The sequence below is a fragment of the Lissotriton vulgaris genome, chromosome 2_1 (assembly GCF_964263255.1).
Source record: "Lissotriton vulgaris chromosome 2_1, aLisVul1.2, whole genome shotgun sequence".
NCBI classification, from domain to species: Eukaryota; Metazoa; Chordata; class Amphibia; order Caudata; family Salamandridae; genus Lissotriton; species Lissotriton vulgaris.
Window position 1 is genome coordinate 920195200 of NC_141687.1, and position 20534 is coordinate 920215733.

General features: G+C 44.1%; 1 protein-coding gene across 1 annotated transcript in view; it reads right to left on the reverse strand.

The window, feature by feature from the left end:
- Positions 1–20534, reverse strand: part of GNL2 (G protein nucleolar 2) — a 210564-nt gene that overhangs the window by 118284 nt on the left and 71746 nt on the right. Inside the window, exons 5-8 of the mRNA XM_086956449.1 lie at positions 19917–20101; positions 14741–14807; positions 13884–14042; positions 10497–10610 (exon numbers count right to left, since the gene is read on the reverse strand). Of these exons, the coding sequence (XP_086812575.1) occupies positions 10497–10610; positions 13884–14042; positions 14741–14807; positions 19917–20101 (525 nt within the window). The remainder of the gene's footprint in view (positions 1–10496; positions 10611–13883; positions 14043–14740; positions 14808–19916; positions 20102–20534) is intronic.

The window sequence follows — 20534 nt, forward strand, 5'->3', positions numbered from 1 at the left end:
ATCTGAGGCAAACATTTTCTATACTCTAATTTTGAGTAATTAATGTGTTGCTAGCTTCCTATTTTAAACCTCATTACACTCACCTTTGAGAAAAGACAAAATCTAGAAGAGTTCTATTTTGGCAATCCATTAACGAAACACTGCAGTAGTAGCACCGGTGTCTGCACCCAAAACAGGACCCATACGTAGGATGGCATTGTTGTTGCTTGTGACCTGCTCACATTAACCCATATAAGATCACTTTTACTTTGTGATTTATAGGTTTAGTACACATTTTATGTTGATAAGTTAAGATAATTGAATGTTATAATAAACAAATATGGAAAGAAAGCTGAACATATGTGGTAATGGAAATGTGCCCTGCATTGTATATGGGTGTCTTCCTTTACTCTGAATGCCTAACAGTTTGAATATCTGTTTCCACACTTAATTGGGTCTAGCACCACGCTAATCTAAGTAGGTGCAAGAGGCCTGTACCGGGCTATACAAGCACATTTAAACAAGTCTTCAAATGGAACTCCTATGAAAATAAATATACACGACACAGTAAAATAACTGTTAGGATTTAATCTGTGAAGAAATACAATGAAAACCAGAATTAAGATATTAACAATACTGCCAAACTGAATTTATTTTGAACAGAAAAATGCAATTAAATTAGCAGAGTTGTGAAAATTCGTAACAAGTGAGCAATACCCCAAGTGAAAAAAACCATGACCAGAAGTAAAATCATGACAGAGTAGGCGTGCTATAGGTACATTGGTTTTAACAGACAGCGCTATATCAAAAGTATAATTCAAGAAAATACACTAACACGAGAAAAAATTCCAGTAGTGTTTATTTTTAACAACAGTCTGTCTGTAGAGACGTCGGTGGTGTTTCGATTCTGAATGAAGGGGTCTCATCAGGACTGAGGAGGACCTGGGGAATGTTTAACTGCGAAGAATAGTCAGGAAACAGGTCCCTGTTTGCCGCAATAGGAACATTATACTCCAAAGGGAAGTGACGAGGAGTGCAAAGAGCATTGTTAAAGAGCAGGTGCTCTAGTAATAAAACACTGCAAGTAGATCAAATTACACGAAGGTGCACAAATAAATTAATGATACTCATAGGGCTGTACCCGAGAGTCATTAGAACTGCCCCAAATACGAGGAGGCCCCAGAGGGGAGCAGGTACCAGTGCTTGTAGTGGAAGCGGCAAATGAAAGCGAAGTCCAGGATCGGAGAATCGCTATGATCGGGGTAGTGGACCGTCAGTTTCTCCACAGTATACTTGTATAAAGAACACTGAAAGGTCCTGGACCTGCCCTGAGACATGGAGGGGAACGCCAAGCATGCCCTTATTATAAGCAGAAGACTACTGTCCCCGTTCTCGGTAGAATGCATAAACACAAGGTGACAGATAAATAGTGTGACCAGAATGTTATGTGTGACATTGAGAGTCAGGATTACTGGCCTCCTCTGAGTAAAGTTGCACTATTATGTGTATACCCAGAATCCTGCACTTGCATTCTGAGTGTGTCAAATGCATATACCTCGGTAGTCAGAGTAACACATGGGTAGTGGTTGTATGTAAGAGTGAGGCCAGTGGGATTCACTTTGCCATGCCCATGACCAGGCATAATCCATGATAGAGGATAAGGACTGTTCTCCCATACAGTGGAAGTGTACTGCCTGTATTCCTGTGAACAGAGAGAGAAAAGCCAGCCACTGAAGTGAGGAGGATGGAGACATAGGTACCATTAGAAATGCCATGATCTGTTTGCTGTACAAAAGGGGGTGGTGATGAACGGAGCATCTGAATCAATCAAACACTCGCACCCAGTCAAAAGATCTGGGTTTAATCCATCATCGTTCTTTAGCCCACTCTGCCACCCCAGTTCAGACATGGCTATATGCAAATCAGTCTGACCCTGTGCCTCATGGGAACAGTCCAGCCCGAACTGCCCAGCCATGTCTTCTCTGGACCGGAAACAAGCATCCAAGGACCGGTTTCTGGCTATCAGCCGTCATCAGCTTGAAGATCTTTCTGGATTCACTATGCTGTGCATTATTCCGCGGTCTAGTGGTTGGGTCCGGAATCGTAGTCTTTTCTTTTTTTCGTAGCCCAGGTGGGCGTCGACGTCCCACCTTCTGGTGTACTTCCTTTGATGTCGGCACGCTTCCTGCGGAAGCTCCCACCTTAAGGCGCCATCTTCGGATTCTTTTTTTCTTGTTTTTGTGTTTTGTTCGTGAATCCTTGACAATGTTTCCTTAAAGTAAATGAATTTTCACTTTGTCTCTTGAAGTGGCTGTTTGTCTTTTATTCCTTGTATTTCCACCTTCCTCTCCTGCCTCATCTTTCTGGCGGAGGTTGGTCAGTTCGCTAGTGAATCCAGAAAGATCATCAAGCTGCAAAACGACACCGACCGGTAAGAAACTATTCGTTTTGCAACGTGAATCTTTCTGGATTCACTATGCTGTGCATAGACTATGTAGCGGTTTGTTATGTTTGTGGCGGCTGGGTGGAAGAGGAGCGTTGGTTGTTGAATATATTTTAAAGCACTTTCTGTCCTACTTGTGCTTCCTTGTTCATTTGAATATCCATGCAGTAGTGCTTAGTGAACGTGTGCACTGAAGACCATGTTGCCGCCAGGCATATGTCCTGAATGGGTGTGTTAGCCAGGAAGGCTATTGTTGCTCCTTTTTTTCTGGTAGAGTGGGCTAGTGCCCCTCTGTTAGTTCTTGACCTGCTGGTTTGTGGCAGAATTATATCAGTTGTGCGATCCACCGTGCGATGGTGGCCTTAGTTACTGGTCTACCCAGGAAACTGCTTGCGAAGGACACAAAGAACTGCCTTGTTTTCCTGTGCTCTTTAGTTCTTTCCATTTAATGCATTGCTGCCCTTCAAGCGCCCAGAGTGTGCAGTGCCCTCTCTGCACTTGTGGATGGTTTCTGAAAGAAGCTTGGTATTTGTATTGTCTGGTTCATGTGAAACCTTGACACCACCTTTGGCATAAAGTGTGGGTCCATTCTCATCACCACCCTGTCATTGCGTATTTGGAGGTAAGGTTCTTGTAGCATTAGTGCTTACATTTCGAGTGCACAAGAGATTTGAATAACACAGGGATATGTGCCATGTCGACTTTGTTAAGTTTTGCGCTTAGACACTCACAGTGCCCAGGAATGGCCCTGGGTACTGTAGGGACACAGGTCTCATGCACCTGTGCCAAAACCTCTGTCATAGGGCACCCAGTTAGAAGGGTGACTGAAGTATGCCAGGGCAGAGGGTTCTGTGGGCATGGCACACAAGGATGTGTGCCATGTTGACTCTTTGTTTAGTTCTGCACTTAGACACTCAGCCTGCAAAGGCTGTGTGTGGGCGTCAGGGTACAGGGCCCCTGAAGGTGGCACATTAAGTGCTGCAGCCCTCAGGGGTCTTCTCTGGCCACCATGCCCTGGGTACCATTTACTAGGGGGTGACAGGTGGCCAGAGATGCCAATTGGGTTTTAGTTTCAACACAGTTTTAGGGAAGGAACACGTCCTGGGCACTTGGTTGGCAGGAGCCCAGGGCACACTCAGTCAAAGCACATCAGCAGTTCAGAAAAAAGTGGGGGCATACCAATGCAAGAAAGATGGCACTTTCTCACCCCCCCCCCCCCCCCCCGCCCCCCCTCCCCCAAACGGGAGTCTTCACAGTCCCTGGCCGGTGTTCCACTTCAAAGTCCATACCCTGTAGGGAGATGGACCAACTCAATAGTTTAGGATGTTCCCCTTTCATTTGCATTAGCCATCTGAGAGGTCTGTGGTCAGTTTGAACCAGGAAGTGAGTTCCAAACAAGTAGGGCCTCGACTTCTTCAGGGACCAAACCACAGCAAAGGCCTCCCTCTCAATGGCACTCCAACCCTGCTCTCTGGGGAGTAGTCTCCTGCTTCTAAAAGCAATAGGTTGGTCTTGGCCTTCCTCATTGATCTGGGGGAGGACTGCTCCTATACCCAGCTCTGAGGCATAAGTCTGCACTATGAACTGCTTGGAGTAGTCTGGTGCTTTTAGAATGGGTGCTGAGCACATTGCTTCTTTCAGGGTGTCAAAAGCCTTTTGGCAGCTAACAGTCCAGTTTACTTTCTTGGGCATTTTATTGGATGCGAGTTCTGTGAGGGAAGTCAAAATGGACCCATAACCCTTCACAAACCTCCTGTAGTATCCAGTCAAGCCAGGGAATGCCCTGACTTGGGTCTGGGTTGTTGGAGCTGCCCAGTCCATGATACTCTGGATCTTGGGCTGTAAGGGTTGGACCTGGCCTCCACCAACAAGGTGGCCCAAGTACACCACAGTGCCCTGCCCTATCTGGCATTTGGATGCCTTGATAGTCAGTCCTGCAGATTGCAGGGCTTGTAGAACCTTCCCAAGGTGGATCAGGTGATCCTACCAGGTGGAACTAAAGACCGCAATATCATCCAGATAAGCTGCACTAAAGGACTCCAATCCAGTCAGGACTTGGTTCACTAACCCCTGGAAGGTGGCAGGGGCATTCTTTAACCCAAAGGACATTACAGTAAACTGATAGTGCCCATCAGGGGTGGAGAGTGCTGTTTTCTCTTTGGCTCCTGGGGCCATGCCAATCTGCCAGTACCCTGCAGTTAAGTCAAAGGTACTGAGGAATTTGGCTGCCCCTAGCTTGTCTATCAACTCATCTGCTCTTGGAACGGGGTGAGCATCTGTCTTGGTGACAGAGTTGAGTCCTCTATAGTCCACACAGAACCTCATCTCTCTCTTTCCACCCTGCTGATGAGGCTTGGGGACTGGGACCAGAACCACTGGGCTAGCCCAGGGGCTCTCAGAGGGTTCAATCACCCCTAGCTCCAGCATCTTGCTGACTTCAGCTTTGATGCTTTCCTTGACTTGGTCTGATTGTCGATAGATTTTGTTTTTGACAGGGTTACTGTCACCAGTGTCCACATCATGGGTACACCAGCTGGTCAGACCAGGGGTCAAGGAAAAGAGACTAGCAAACTGTTGCAAGACTTGCTTGCAGTTAATCTGCTGTTGGGGAGAGACGGTGTCTGAAAAGACCACTCCATCCACTGACTCATCTTTTGGGCTGGAAGAGAGAAGATCAGGGAGAGGTTCACTCTCTGCTTCCTGTTCCTCATCAGTCACCATCAGCATGGCGAGGTCAGCCCTGTCATGGTAGAGTTTAAGGCGGTTCACATGGATAACCCTTTTGGATGTCCTGCTGGTGCCTACGTCCACTAAGTAAGTGACCTCACTCTTTTTCTCCAGGATAGGGGAAGGGCCACTCCATCTGTCTTGGAGAGCCCTTGGCGCCACTGGCTCCAAAATCCACACCTGTTGTCCAGGTTGAAATTCAACCATGGCAGCTTTTTGGTCATACCAGTGCTTCTGCAGCACCTGGCTGGCCTCAAGATTCTTGGATGCCTTATCCATGTACTCAGCCATTCTGGCCCTTAACCTAGCACATAGTCCAAATGTCTTGTTTGGGTTCTTGGAGAGGCCTCTCCCATCCTTCTTTCATAAGACAAAGTGGTCCCCTTACAGGATGACCAAAATAGAAGCTCAAAGGGTGAAACCCCCATTGCAAAAGGGCATCCCACCTCCTTTTGAGTTTTTCAGGGAGTCACATGATCATACCTTTCAATGTCTTGTTGAATCGTTCAACAAGACCATTGGTTTGTGGGTGGTATGGGGTAGTAAACTTGTACTGCACACCACACTCCTTCCACATGTGTTTCAGGTAAGCAGACATAAAGTTGGAACCTCTGTCTGAAACCACCTCCTTAGGAAACCCTACCTAAGTGTAGACACCCAGGAGGGCCTTGGCTACTGCAGGAGATGTAGTAACCCTAAGGGGAATTGCTTCAGGGTACCTAGTAGCATGATCCACTACTAACAGAATGAATTTGTTCCCGAGGCTGTGGGAGGTTCAAGTGGACCCACAATGTCCACACCTACCCTCTCAAAGGGTACCCCCACCACTGGCAGTGGTATCAGGGGGAGCGTTGGTTTGTCACCCGTCTTGCCACTGGCCTGACAGGTAACACAGGAGCTCACAAACTCCTTCACCTTTTGGTTCATCTGGGGCCAGTAGAAGTAGCTAACTAGCCTTTCCCAAGTTTTGTTCTGCCCCAGATGTCCAGCTAGGGGGATGTCATGAGCTAAAGTTAGGAGGAACTCCCTGTACTTCTGTGGCACTACCACCCTCCTGGTAGCTCCAGGAGTGGGTTTTCTTGCCTCAGCATACAGTAATCCCTCTTCCCAATAAGCTCTGTGGGTAGCAATAACATCTCCCTGGGCTTCTGAAACAGCTTGGTGCCTCAGGCTTTCAAGAGTGGGGCAATCTCACTGACCCTAGCACAGCTCTTCCCTAGTGGGTCCCCCTGGGCCCAGGAGTCCAACCTGCTAAGGTTCAAGCTCCACAGGCTCAGTTCCCTCTAGGGTTTCCAAGTCCTCTCCCTGAGGAGAGGGGCCCTGAGAGGTTTGCTGTGTAGAAGCTGGTCCCCCAGTCTTGCTTTTTCTCTTGGTTGGTTGGGCCATGCTTTCAGGCTCCAAACCTACTTGTTCACCCTTCTTTTTGCTCTGTGCTCTGGTTTGCACACACACCAGTCTAGGGATACCCAGCATGGCTGCCTGGGTTACTCGCTCAACCTCAGCCCAGGCTGAGGTTTCCAGGTCATTTCCGAGCAGACAGTCAGCTGGCATCTGTGGAGAGACCACTACCAGTTTCAGGCCAGTAACCTCCCCCAACCAAATGTCACCATAGCCATAGGGCGTTGGGTGGTAATGTTGTCAGCATAGGTGACTGGGTAAGTTTTCCTAATCAAGTATTGCTCTGGGGAAACCAGCATTACCTTCATCATAGTGATACTGGCACCTGTATCCCTCAGGGCTTCTACTCTAGTTCCATTAATGGAGGGGTATTGCAAATACTTTTTACAGATGGGTGACCAGCCAGCTTCAGTGGCAAGCTCCACTTTCCCCAAGGAGACTAGACTAGCTGGAGTGTATTCCCAGATTTGCTCTGGGCACTTCTCTGATCCCATCTGTAGATTCACTGTCCCTGGAGTAGCTGTATTGGGTGCCTTAGGGGCTTTATTGTAGGGGCAGTTTTTGTCTACAGTTAAATGTCCCAACTTTTTACAGTTGTTACAATAGGCCTTGTTAGGATCAAAGTTCCTTCCCCTCTAGGGCTGAGGCACATAGGGAGTAGTTTGGTACCCACCCACCTGTACAGGTTTTTGGGGTCCTATGGAAGACTCAGACTTTTTATCTTGGGGATTTTCACCACCTTTCCTCTGGGGAGGTTTTGTAACCACCTTCTTTTGGTCACCCCCAGTGGCTGTCCTGGTCACCCTAGTCTTGACCCAATGGTCTGCCTTCTTTCCCAATTCTTGGGGAGAAATTAGACATAGGTCTACCAAATGCTGATTCAACTTTTCATTTGTGCGATTACTCAAAATGTGTTCCTTCATAAACAAATTATAAAGTCCAGTAAAATCATGCACATTGTGTCCAGTTAACCAACCATCCAGTGTCTTTACTGAGTAGTCTACAAAATCTATCCAGGATTGGGTCTGGGTTTTGTGAGCCGCCTCAACCTAATTCTGAACTCCTCAGTAGTGAGTCCAAATCACTCAGAGTTTTCTTCATGAGGTCACAGGACACTGCATATGGCCCAGAGAGGGTCAGAATCCTGTCTCTGCAGTTACCCGAGAACAGCTCCCACAGGAGTGCCCTCAGAGAGGTTTTGTTAGTCTTCTGATATCACAAGCCCTCTCAAAGGCTGTGAACCACTTGGTGATATCACCCCCTTCCTTAAAATTAGGGACAATCCCTTTGGGGATTTTAGGATCATAAGATTGCTCTTTATCCTTATTATTGGTATTGCTGCCACCAGAGATGGGGGCTAAGCCCATCTCTATCCTTACTTTCTCCAGAGCCAGGAGTCTGGACTCTAGGTCTAATCTCTTAGCCAACTTTGCAAAAAAGAAGTTGTCTTCTTCTTTGGGGCTCTCCCCAATGTGTTCTCTGGGGCCTAGTCCACCTGTGTGGTTCCTAGGCTCCCAGAAGCGGACTCTTGGAGATAAGGGTACAGAGATCCTTACCTCCCTAGAGATGGGGGGTTGGTGTTATCCCCCTCCTCCTCCTCTTCTTCCTCTGACCTGGTGTTACCCTGTTCAGAGGGGTGGCCTTTTGCATACTCAGCCAGGAGCTCCTGGAGCCCTTGTTTGGTTGGATGCAGGCCCATGACTATATTTTTAAGTTTGCATAGGGACCTCGATTCCTTGAAATTCAAATGTAAGTAAGGTGTGAGGTCGAGCTCCTCAACCAGGTCCATGTTATCTCCACTAATAGCTGGGTTCTGTTGAGACCTTCTAGCCTGACAGTTCTAATTCTCTACCCTAACTATAGTGACTTTTAATTTCCAAAAATTCTAATAGGATTTAAGCAAGGCCCTACCAGACTTTTAGTATTTTGGAAAAAAAACAATTTCAGAACTCTAAAGGTAATTTATGAGTTCTGTCGTGTGATCAGATGGTAACCAAGTAGTCCAACAAATGCAAGTTTGGATACCACCGCTGATCCACCAATATGAGAAAGTGGCTCTGTATATACTGGACCAGATTAAGGTACAGTGTGTATAGAGTCCACACACCCCAGAGGTATAACAGAGGTTAAAGCCAAGTGTGAACTTACTCTCTAAAGTGGTAGCTTGGTCGAGCAGTAAGGCAGTACCAGAGGACAGTGTAAAGCATTTGTTGTACACACTCGGTCAGCAAAAAGGTTTCACACACTCAAAGACTGAACTCCAGGCCAATTGTTTTTATATCAAAGATATAGTGGTTTTATTTTTATAACCAACAGGTATCAAAATATACTGCTCTCAATATGAGAGGTCTCAGATGAGTACTTTGCAGAAAGGCAATAAACTTTGTAAACACAATAGGTACAGGGGTTGCAGTAGGCAACACAATTCTACACACATTTTAGCATTGAGCTCATTGGGTTTGTCCATATAAACACAGTTGATTACTTTGTAGATTACTTTGCTAGTTCCAGGACTGGATCCTAGATTCAGTCCTGGGGTCTAAGCTGAAAACAATTCAGTAAAAACGTTTTAGTTATTGCAGTGATTTTTCAGGAATATAAAGCGATTTTAAAAGTTCACACTTAGAAACTTTTCAGCAGAAATCTTGCAGTGTTATTCAATGGGAGAAAATTCAGGTTGCAGGAACAGTACGATTTCGTTACTTTTGCAATCCAGTACTGGGCTCCTAGGTCCAGCACTGGGGTCTCAACTTAAAACAGGTAGGTAATTACGTTTCAGTATTTCGTATGATTTTTAAAGAATATTTCAAGTTTTCAAAAGTAGACAGAAGAAATGTCATAGAAAAGCAGACAATGGATTCCTATGGAGAAAATACAGGTTAAGGGTAAACCCGGTCCGGATTACTTTTGTAGTTCAATACTGGGCTACAAGGTACAGTACTGGCTTATCTCCTGATCACAGGTGAGTACTTCCAAATTCGTTACTCGGCTGATTTTATAGGAATATTTTAAGTTTTCAAAGGTAGGCACTTCGAAGATTTTTAGAGTCAAACCAGTCAATGTTATCCAGTGGCAGGTAAGTGAGTTATCGGTTTCCAGGTGGGTACTCGGCTGGTGAAGTTAAGGTTCAGGGCATAGATTGGGGGTCCCTCAGGGTCAGGTAGGTACAGTCGGTTCACCCTCAGCGGCACAGGGACAGCCGGGTGCAGAGGTAGTGAGGCCCAATATTATCCAATGGGGGGCCTCCTCAGTTGGGGGCTGCTGGCTAGCAGGCCACGTGGCTGTGGGAGCGGCAATGGCAATTCTAGACATTCACACCGACCAATTTGCAAAAATTGATGCAACTTTGGGATGCAAACTATTTACAAAAGGTCGTATTGTAAACTGTCCATACGCAGAGAGCCACAAAATGGCCTGCTTGAGGAGTAATTAGGCCGGTCAGCATTTGCGACCTCCTTTGGTTGACTGCTAATACAGGGACAGTGGCTTGCAAGTGACAGCTGGCCTTCATCCCTATTTCTACATTCCTAATTTCAAAGGACCAGGTTCAGCTCATATCATTTTAATAGGGGTCAACAGCATGCTTCCCCAACCCCCTCCCCCACTTGTGGTCGCCCAACATAATCACAAAGTTCCACAGCGACAGCAGCCTCTTTAACAATCAAGGACCAATACATGATCAATTGGCAACAAATCTTTGATACAATTGTGCAATTAACGTACTGAGGAGTATCAGTTTGGCAACAAGTAACATCTAGAAACATTTCTATCTCTACGAGATAACCACATCTGCAGAATGAAACTTGTTCTTTGGCAAAGATCAATTTCAACCTAATTTTGCAAATCACTTTTGTACCCAAATTATGATGAATGACCGAAGTAGCAATCAAAAGTGCATCATCCATAGATAAAAAAAAGAGGAGGAGGAATGTTGTGCTCTGCTACCTACCTTGCCAAATTGCCGCAGCAGTTGAATGAACGCTCCTTTGCCAAATGGATTTGTGAGACTTGCATGAAAAGCAAGTGTCGGGTACTCCTGGGAGAGGACTGCCACCCAACGTTTCTAGAAAAAAAAAAAGTGGGAATCATAAATATACTTAAAATCGTTTGCTGAATGTGAACAACTCCAGCTTAAAAAGCGAAAGGTATGCATACAGTGCACCTTGAAATGCATACCACCTAGTGACATTTTACAAAGTAGTCGGAGCTTTTTAAAGGTTGAATCAAAGAGAACATTTTACAAGCAGAGGATTTAAGAATCAGTGTTCCTACTTGACATAAGCAAAACTCAAAATGAAAAGGAAAGATTCCATGATTCAGAATTCAACGAGATCAGTGTCATGGGCAAAAATTGTCATTCTATATTTAGTATGTAATAGAAATATTTTTGTCATTTAAAAGGTAGGCGTGTGTGTAGGAGTGTAAAAAGGAGAGCCAGAGAGATAAACAACAAGAAAGAATGAGGCAGTGAGAAAATAACATAGCAAAACAGGGACGGACAGTGTGAGGAAGGGAAAGAGACATCCTTAGAGATAGGGTCAGAGAAAGAGTACCAAGGAGATTGCTAGAGAGAAAGTAAAGGGTATTTTTGTAACATCACACCTGACTGATGTCATCCAACTCAATAGTGTGGTCAGATATTAATCCTGGATTGCTCCATCTCCGCTCCAGGTCTGACCATGTTACAACCATCTGCCAAAGGCCCCCTACTAAGGGGTCTGGTTTATCATAGTGAGTGTTCCCTCTGCGATTCTAGTTGAATCCACTAGAGGTGGTCTGTGGGTTCCCTGGGCTGCATTAGAACGACTACAGCCAAGCCAAATTCTTAACACCTGTGATGAACCATAACCAGATAGAGATTTCACCTATGCACCCTTATTGTAGGCCCACAACAGTAGTGTCAATTTCACACTAGGACCGAGCATACTCCGCAAGGGTTTTTTTCTATCAAATTCATGACTCTATTGTGGTTTTTAATCCGAAAGTATCTCTACAGATGGACTAACCTGCATCTACTTTTCCCCCACCCTCTCCTAACCATCCTCATGCTATCAAATCAGTGCCACACCTCGACTAGCCAGTTAAGACCTTGCACTAACGCAGGGACTCTGCTGCCATACTGCCTTAAATAAGAGCTATCCCCCAAGAGACAGACAACCGTCCAACCATCATATCACAAAGCAAGAGATACCCTAAACCTATGCTCTCCATCACTGCCAATCAGAAGAGATTTCACACTCTCTGCGTAAATACTGACCAGAGAAATCACTAGGATAGTCTCAGAGTATGTGGCAAGGGATAGCTGTTTGCTCAATCATTGGCCTAACCAATAACCTGAAAAACCTCCAGAACAGTTCATTACACCTCTCTGCACCAGATGTCACCCCAGATAGTACTCCAGACAGCGGTCAACTGGTCCAGCCAAAGCAAGGCTTAAGCACTAAGAACCAGGCCAATGCCTACTCTAGAACTGCATCCTCACAGACTAAAGGATTCTCTAAAACAAACCAATTTGCCAGCAAAGGCATGAATTTTGTCTGGCTCGCAAAAATGGACTTTCCTGCTCCTTTATCAACGAAAGACCATAAAGCAAGAACGGAATCTACATGTGACTTAACCATCAGACTCAAAACTTGACCTTCTTCGACAAGAACAATGATAATATGGCTCCACATTCAACATTACCAACAGGCCGGTCATCAAGTTTCTCTAGTGGCTCACCAACAGGATTTTAAGGCAACAGATTAATTATTGGACAAGCCCCTCCTAATCTTGGCGTAGACAGGAAAGCATACCAGCCCACACGAATTTAGTGATTAGTAACAATTATGTTGACATTCAATATAAGGTTTCAGTGCATGTTCAATTCCAGTGCTAAGAACCAAAACGTGAAACCCACTACATTAAACTTTATTTGTTGTGGTGTTATAAAACCAATTTATCACAGTTTCTTTAAAGGGTGAAGATCTGGTTGTTCTGCAAAGATATCGCCAATTCAGTCTCACTCTTTTGTTGCAACTAATTTAAACGATTATGGTCTATATTAACTTTACATACGCATACAATGCTTACTGACGCAGAAGAGCAGCATGTTAGCACTACAGAAATCCCAGAAAATAAATAAAAAGAGGAAAGGCAGACATCAAAGCTAGAAAAACAAAAAATCTTGTTTGGTTTACTTACAATTCTTATATGTGTCCTGGTTACTGAACAGCATGAAATGGTGTCTTTTAATAAGCAACGTGTAATTCAATAAAATGCAAAACTGCAACAGTTTAAATACGTGAAAATCAAATTCCTGCTTTAAAGTGAAAACTCGTTTTGAAGTGAAACCCTTAAACAGGCTGTGGATTCTCAAATTCTATACATGTTTTGTCCATTACTTCCCTTAATGCTAGAACAATACAAGTTAACTTTTTTTTATTGCAAGGGCTGACATTCAACAAAATGCAAAACAGACGAATGTTGATGGCTGTGGGTTCTGACAACGGCTGTGCTGTGCGCCCCATGCAGGACAGGGAGGATGCCTCCACCACAACGTCTGGAGGAGACATAGATTGCAGAATCACAGATCGAGAACTAAATGTTCAGGGGATGAAACGCCACTCTAGATTCAGCAAATCAGATTCATATACGCAGATAACTTCATTATAAGCACCTCTAAACTTGATGAGTGAGTAGAAGAAGCAAAAACTGGCAAGCAGTTCCATAGCTATGGGGCCTTGAATGGCTGCAAGGAGCACACCACATCACAAGGGTAAGGCTGCGACGTTTGATTGCAAGTGCATGCTGTAGTAATTAAGAAGTGGTTTAAGGTATACAATGTCAATTGGCTACACTTTTGTAATGCCTTACTTGGAAGTCTTCTTTACATATGTATTGGTATTTTTTATAATGTTTCTAACTAAAGCGTTTTACAACAATTTCAATGAAAGGTACAATATAATGTTTAAATGATTACAAAGCAAAAGTCAACAGAAATTCAGGGTTACCATATGAGGAAACACTTCTTCAATCAGGACAACTTTCCAACATATGCTTGTTGTCTATGTTCTAGGGTAATTATACCCTTGTTCTTCCCATAGACCGTTTACAGTTACATTGAGACTGTTAGCAGATAAGGATGACAGATTACAGGCTACAGGCTATTAGTCCTTCTTTGTCTTAAGCACCATATTCAACCCTGTTTTTTTTATTTTTATCAATTTCTCTTGTCTTCTCCCTATATATAGACGTTTATAGCGTGTAATATCGAAAAATAACTAAAGTCATGGACTTATCGAAGAGAAAAAAAACCAACAAATAAAGGCAATCAAGAGAGCAGATGAGCACTTACAGTGGCCCATGCTGGGATTAGATCACATTTGTTTAGTACGAAAATGAGATGTTTCCATGACTTCTCTTTTTTGAGGTAGGCCTCAATGTGTGGAGAACGTGTGCCTTGTGGGTCTCTGGCATCCAGAACCTGGATTATTACATCGGATGAATCAATGACCTGTTGGCAAAAAAGGTAATATTCAGGGAAGGTCAATGTGCAGGTTCTAAAGACTATCAAAAGATGAATTCTTGATGGCCAGTGTAATTTCTGGTGGCACAATAACAAAATGTTTCGAAATACCAGGATACATTTTCTGCATCAATTACAGACTATGTGAAATCATGTTCAAAGCACTGTTTTTATTTATAGTAAAATATGATTATGAAAACGTAATGATGTTGTAAACTATTGTGCCATAAAATTATCAAATATATCTAACACATGCTACAATGAAATTCTTGCAAAATACTTTCAGAACAAAATCATTCTATTCAAAAAGCTTGAAATCTGTTTTACAGTGAGGACAAGAAAATCCCGACTACTCTGAGCCCCTATTTAGTTAAAACCTTTTTTCATAAACAGTCTGTGCGTATATCTCACAGTAAACCCCGGTTTCTCTTCTAACCAGCCCCTCTGTTCTCAGGGTATAGAAGTAAGTGTTGTATTCTGAGACAGTTTATTACATAGTGTATACATAAAACGAGTAACATAACACGATCTTATCATAAGTAATGCCAGCACAATGGAATTTACAAAGGCATTGTCACTATTACACTTTGGATTCTTTGCAAAACCGACAAACCCAGAGTAAGAAAGATGCCTCGATTTTGGCCCCGTTTCCTCATAAAATTGAAGATCCAATGTGCGTGCAATACCTTGTACAGCTCCCCCCAGATTCTTTTCGACTGCCCCTTTTTAAATATCTCCTCTCGTACTTCATCTCTGTAAAAGAAAGATAATTTGTGTTGAACATGAAACTAATAATACAAAACATTCAGCTTACAGGGGTCCTCTTACGACAAAAGTATGTTTTTCCGAACCCCCAACTAGAATACAAAGCAGCGTGGCATTCATCCTATGGAACACTAGGTTTTCCTTCAAAAGGAAGCCTGGCACAGCCAATCTAAGGATGTACAGAGTTTTAGATCCCCATTCACTACATCCTCCAGATCTCTCCAAAGTGGGACAATTATTAAATATTGACCTAACCAAAGTATTCGAGTGCACAAAACATGGTATTTATCACACAATTTAGCATACCAATATTCTGAATTTCCACAAATTTGTGATACAATTACCTTGTAATTTAGATAGCTTTAAAGCAAGCTGTGTGCTATAACACGGGCCGGTACTCTGAGCAACGCAATTTAAAGCTCTACACAGTCATGCATCTTTACCTGCAATGCTTTCCAGTGTGCATATCGTACCACAAAAATATATTAGACGGATAAGGCTTAGTCAGTAAGTGACCTCTTGAAACAGCCCACAAAAAAAATGAATCTGATGCATAATGGTTTCATAACAATGCTTGGTCTCATTAGGCATGAAAATGAGGAAGCTAATTCGGAAGTAAGTACGCTTTGCTCTCAGATTCTCTGTTTTCATGGTATGGACTTGTTATGTTATGTTAAAAGTTCTTGTAGAGCGCACTTACACCCAACGGTTTCATGGCGCTAGTGGCAGAATGAGACGAACAGAGAGAAGTGCAGGCAACAGGAGAGAAGAGAGGAGAAGGGGGAAGAGAATACCTAATCATGTGCTTTATGGAACAAATAGGTTTTCAGAAGAGATCGGAAATGGGCGAAAGAAGTAGTAAGTCTGAACTCTAGAGGGAGCACATTCCAGAAGGAGGGATCAAGGAACGAAAATCGAAGACCTCCATACTTGCGCTTAAAAATGGGAATTGTGAGCAAGGCGAGATGGGTGGACCGGTGGTTGCGCGATGGGGAGTAGTGATGGAGAAGAGAGGAGATGAAGGCTGGGCCAAGGCCGGCCAGGGCTTTGAAAATGATACAGCCTAGTTTAAATTCACAGCGCTTGGCTACCGGGAGCCAGTGAAGGGTTTTAAGAAGGGGACGGACATGGTGGTGCCTGGGCTGATGGAAGATCAGTCTTGCAGCCTGGTTCTGTACCAGCTGCAGACGGTTCAACTGGTAGGCAGGGATACCAACATAGAGGGAATTGGCATAATCTATCCTGGAGATTACGAGAGCCAGGAGTGCCAAGGTGAGGGCCTCTGTAGTCAGGAAGCGATAGATCTTCCGGACCTTACGTAGATGGAAGAAACTGGAGGAGACCACGGCATTAATATGGGGCTTCATCGAGAGGTCTTTGCAGATAGTGACTCCGAGGCTTTTAGCAGAGTCAACAGGGCGGGGAGAAGGGCCCAGGCATGGGGGCCAAAAGTTGGAGCTCCAAGGGTTGGAGACACACCCGATCAAGGCCAACTCGGTCTTGTCAGGGTTGAGCTTCAAATGGTTTACCCCCATCCAATCGCTAATAAAACCCAGGGTGGATTGAAAATTGTGGATAGATTGGACCGAGGAGTCAATGTCAAAGACCAGCTGGATATCATCTGCGTAATTAAATGCAGTGACATTACAGCCTCGTAAGAAACAAATAAGGGGGGTGAGGTACAGGTTAAAAAGGAGGGGAGAAAGGGAAGAGCCCTGAGGGACGCCACACGTCAACCTAACTTTATCAGCAGAAGAGTGGGAGAGACGGACAGCTGGGCGACGGTCGCTTAAGAAAGAGCGAATCCACTCAAGGGCCAGCCCCTGGATGCCGGCATCACTGGCACGGCTGACCAGGATATCATGGTCGACCGTGTCAAATGCGGCCAAAAATCCAGGAGCACCAGGATCTGGCTGATCTTAAGGTCCGCCCCACTCCGCAGATCCTCCATCACTGAGGGTATGACCGATTAAGTTAAGAGAAATTGGGTGCGTTCGATGAAGGAGCTCAAAAAAATGGTGACAATGGTGATGGAGCCCATTTTAAGTGAGTCATTAAGAAGTGTCAGAGGGGGCGTAGGACAGGCAGTGAAAGCCTCTCGCAGGACATGAGGGGGGCAGCAATCAGTGGGAGAGCAAGGGGCCACCTTTTTTAACAGGGCCGAGAATTCCTCCTCAGAGATCGGGGGTATCTGTTTAACTGAGTGGGGGTTGGAGGAGACAGGGGTAGTGATCGTAATAGATAAGGCTGAGGGAGTACGGCAGGAAATACTATTTTTAATTTTTACTATTTTGTCAACAAAAAAGGAGTTAAGGAAATCACAGAGAGCCTGAGAGGGGGAGGGGTTTAATGGTCACCCTGTCTGGGTGCGACAGTTCTTCCACAATAGAGAAGATGTCTTATGCCGTAGAGGCCGAGTCTACAATTATTTTGGGAAAAGTATGAAGTTTTTGCCTGTAGAATACCTTGCTTATATTCAACCCACTGTCTGGTAGTCAAACACGTTGTAATCACTGCCAATACTGTAAGAACTGCAAACAAAAAGGCAGTCTTATTTAACACAGCTGGCCAGCAGACCAAATTAGGATGCCTACGCAACCAAATTCTAAACATGATACAGTTAAAATGTTATACACACACACGCTCAGTGGCGTCGCCACTTTGTAATTAGTGTTAGGTGAGACTTTCCACAATAGAGCGTTTTTGTTCTCACTATTAACTTGGTGCTGTTTGACCAATCTTCATATAACATTCTAGAAAACATTTCATCCACCTCAGCAACTTCCCGGAAAGTTTTGGGATTTACAGGGGCAGAGGAAAAGGAAGATCCGAAAATGTGTTTCTCCATGCAATTTCCTACAGGAATTTTAGACAGTGTCTAAGAAAAAACAGCTGAACAGAATTACATCAAATTTGGCAGAAAGTGTGCTTTTAGGGATTTGGTGTAAATCTATTTTGCATTTTTTTTTAAAATGAATGTTCAACATTTAGTGATATCTGGGCAGTCTGGCTATAGTCTCTTTCTGTCCCAAGTAGGGGGTTTGTTGTCCCACTCTGGGAGATTGCCACAAATATCCGCTTTGGGGGGGGGGTTGGGGGGGGTGGAAGAGGGGTGAGTCCACCTGACACCAAGGATTTTGCCTTTGTGGCAAAAGAAAGTAATATGGGTGTTGCACTCTGGAATTGGCAACACTCATCCCAAAAAAAGGAACAAACCAGTATTTTTGCCCCACCCAAGGCAGACAGGAGGTGTGCCCCAATTTGCCCCTGGTGGCCAGAAAGCCCACTGTATGGCAACACTATATATTTTATTTTAATAAAATAACGGGGTGGCTCGGGCCATCCTAACAACCACCCTACCCTCACCTCTAAAGCCTCAACAGTCTTTCTGCTCCCCTGCAGACTAAGAAATCACATCCCAATGGAAAAGAAGAGGATATTTGATTCCTTAGGGTGTTTTTTTCACATATGGGCCAGGAGAATGTGGCTAACTCCCAATATCGTCCGACTTGTAATGACGAATGACTAAACGTGTTATGGGTAGGCTGCCACCTTGTAAAGTCTACCCCAACTTGCCAATAAAAACACTGCACAATTTGTGTGGCTGGGACTAAAGCCCACGTCCGGAACGGATCAAAGGCGTCCCCCTCGTAAGGGTTCCCATTGACCTTGGCTTAATGTGTTTTTATTGGTACAAGTAGGGTAATACTTTGTGGCAGAATTATTGTGGATTCCTGCGGATTCATTTTCCATCAAAGAAATGTAAGAAAAATGTGATTTCAGGCTTTGAGGCTTGCATGGCATTTTGGGTTAAGAACACCTCATGGGATCCATGAAAGTCTCACCACCCTGGAATCCCCTGGTTGTCTAGTTTTCAAAAATATCAGTAGTACGTAGGTATGCATGGGTGGCACGACAGCACAGCCCCAAATACTGCAGCTTTCTGACTGCTTATTTCTCAATGTAGCGCTTTAGGACCTTTTTGTGTTGTGGTCTCGTGGCTCACCCACACAAATGGGGTACCGTTCTAGTCAGGGGATGAGTGATAAGAAATATGTAGCTCCCTGCGGATTCCAGAATTGTCTGTCACAGAAACGTGAGGAAAATGTATTTTCTACCAAAGTTGGACATTTGCAAGGGATTCTTGGTGAAGTTGCCGAGAGACACGCAAGTCACTCCACCTTGGATTACCCAAAGTGTTGAGTTTTCAAAGATGTGCAAGCTCGCTAGTTTTCCCTAAGTGCTGGCTGAGCTAGTGCCCAAAATCCACAGATACCCACTTTGTAAAAAAAAGTGTCCGTTTTGAGTGGAAAAATGTAATGTATCCATTGCGTTTTGGGCCGTTTCCTATGCTGGGCTGTAGGCCTACCCTCACAAGTGGGGTACCATTTTTATTGAAAGACTTGGGGAAATGCTTGGTGGAAGGACGTTTGTCGCTCCCTGCAGATTCCAGAAATCTCCATCACAGAAATGTGAAGAAAAAGTGTTTTTTCCGAAGGTTGAGGTTAGCATGGGATTCTGGGTAAAAACGAAACCCGGTGAGAGCCATACAAGCCACCCTACTCTGGATTTCCCCAGGTGTCTCTTTTTGAAAAAAATTGCAAGTTTGCTAGGATTCCCTAGGTACGGGCTAAGCTAGTGCCAAAAATTCACAGCTACCCACTTTGCACAAAAAGGATCAGTTTTGAGTCAAAAAAAGTGCTGCGTGCATGTTGCATTTTGGGCAGTTATCCATTACTGATAGTAGGTCTGCCCACACAAGCAATGAACTTTATATCAGCAGTCATGTGGGAGCATAGAATAGCAGAACATTTGTTATAACCAATTGGATTTTGCTGAGTTTGTGCCGTCCAAATGTACGCCAGTGTGTAAGAAAGAAGACATTTTGAAAAATACGTTCTAAATCATATGCCAGTATGGGTACCCACAAATTCAAAGATGAACAAATAACCACTCCCCCTAAACTTTATATCGTGTGCCCATTTCAGAAATACTTAGGTATCCTCCATAGCCATTTTTCACTCTACATAGGAATTGGTCTAAGGGGTTAAAAACTGGAAAAATATCAGGTCATGCTGGAGAAACCCATCTTTTTACCTGACACCATCATCTTCTACAATTAGATCGCGATCTTTTTCTTGACTGTAGTTATCCGCTGACGTTTCGGCTGTCTTTAGAAGCTCTTGAACATCACACACAGAGAGGCTGGGGCGCTTTCTTTGAGCTTTTGGGCCGAACGTTGTTTCAAATGTTTCGGTGTCCAGTATGTGCACTTTAGAGTTCTAAAAATAACCAAAGGAGGCGGAGTGAATATAAAGTTAATGGCTGAATTTCATTTTAGTTCAGAAAGAAAAAAATTATTTTATCCCCAACTTAGGAAAGTTGGAAATGATTGTACACCAAATTAGAATAGAAAGTAGAAAAACAAAGTTCAGGGGCATGATTATCATCTCTTCCAGCTGAAAAACATGACGATTGCAGTAGATTTGTGCTTCAGGTGTTGCTGTATGGGGCAGATGCCAATCTAATTTTTTTTCAAGCATTTCCTTCTCGTTCTGACCAATGGACATCTCTGTGGCTTTTCCTTCTAGTTTAGTACACAACAGTAGTGCATACAAAAATGTTCAAACTCCTCCATAGAACAACACTTAAAGTTTGATGAACGTTTGACCCATTATTTCTGTGGTGAAAAACGCTGGCAAGTCATGTATGTTA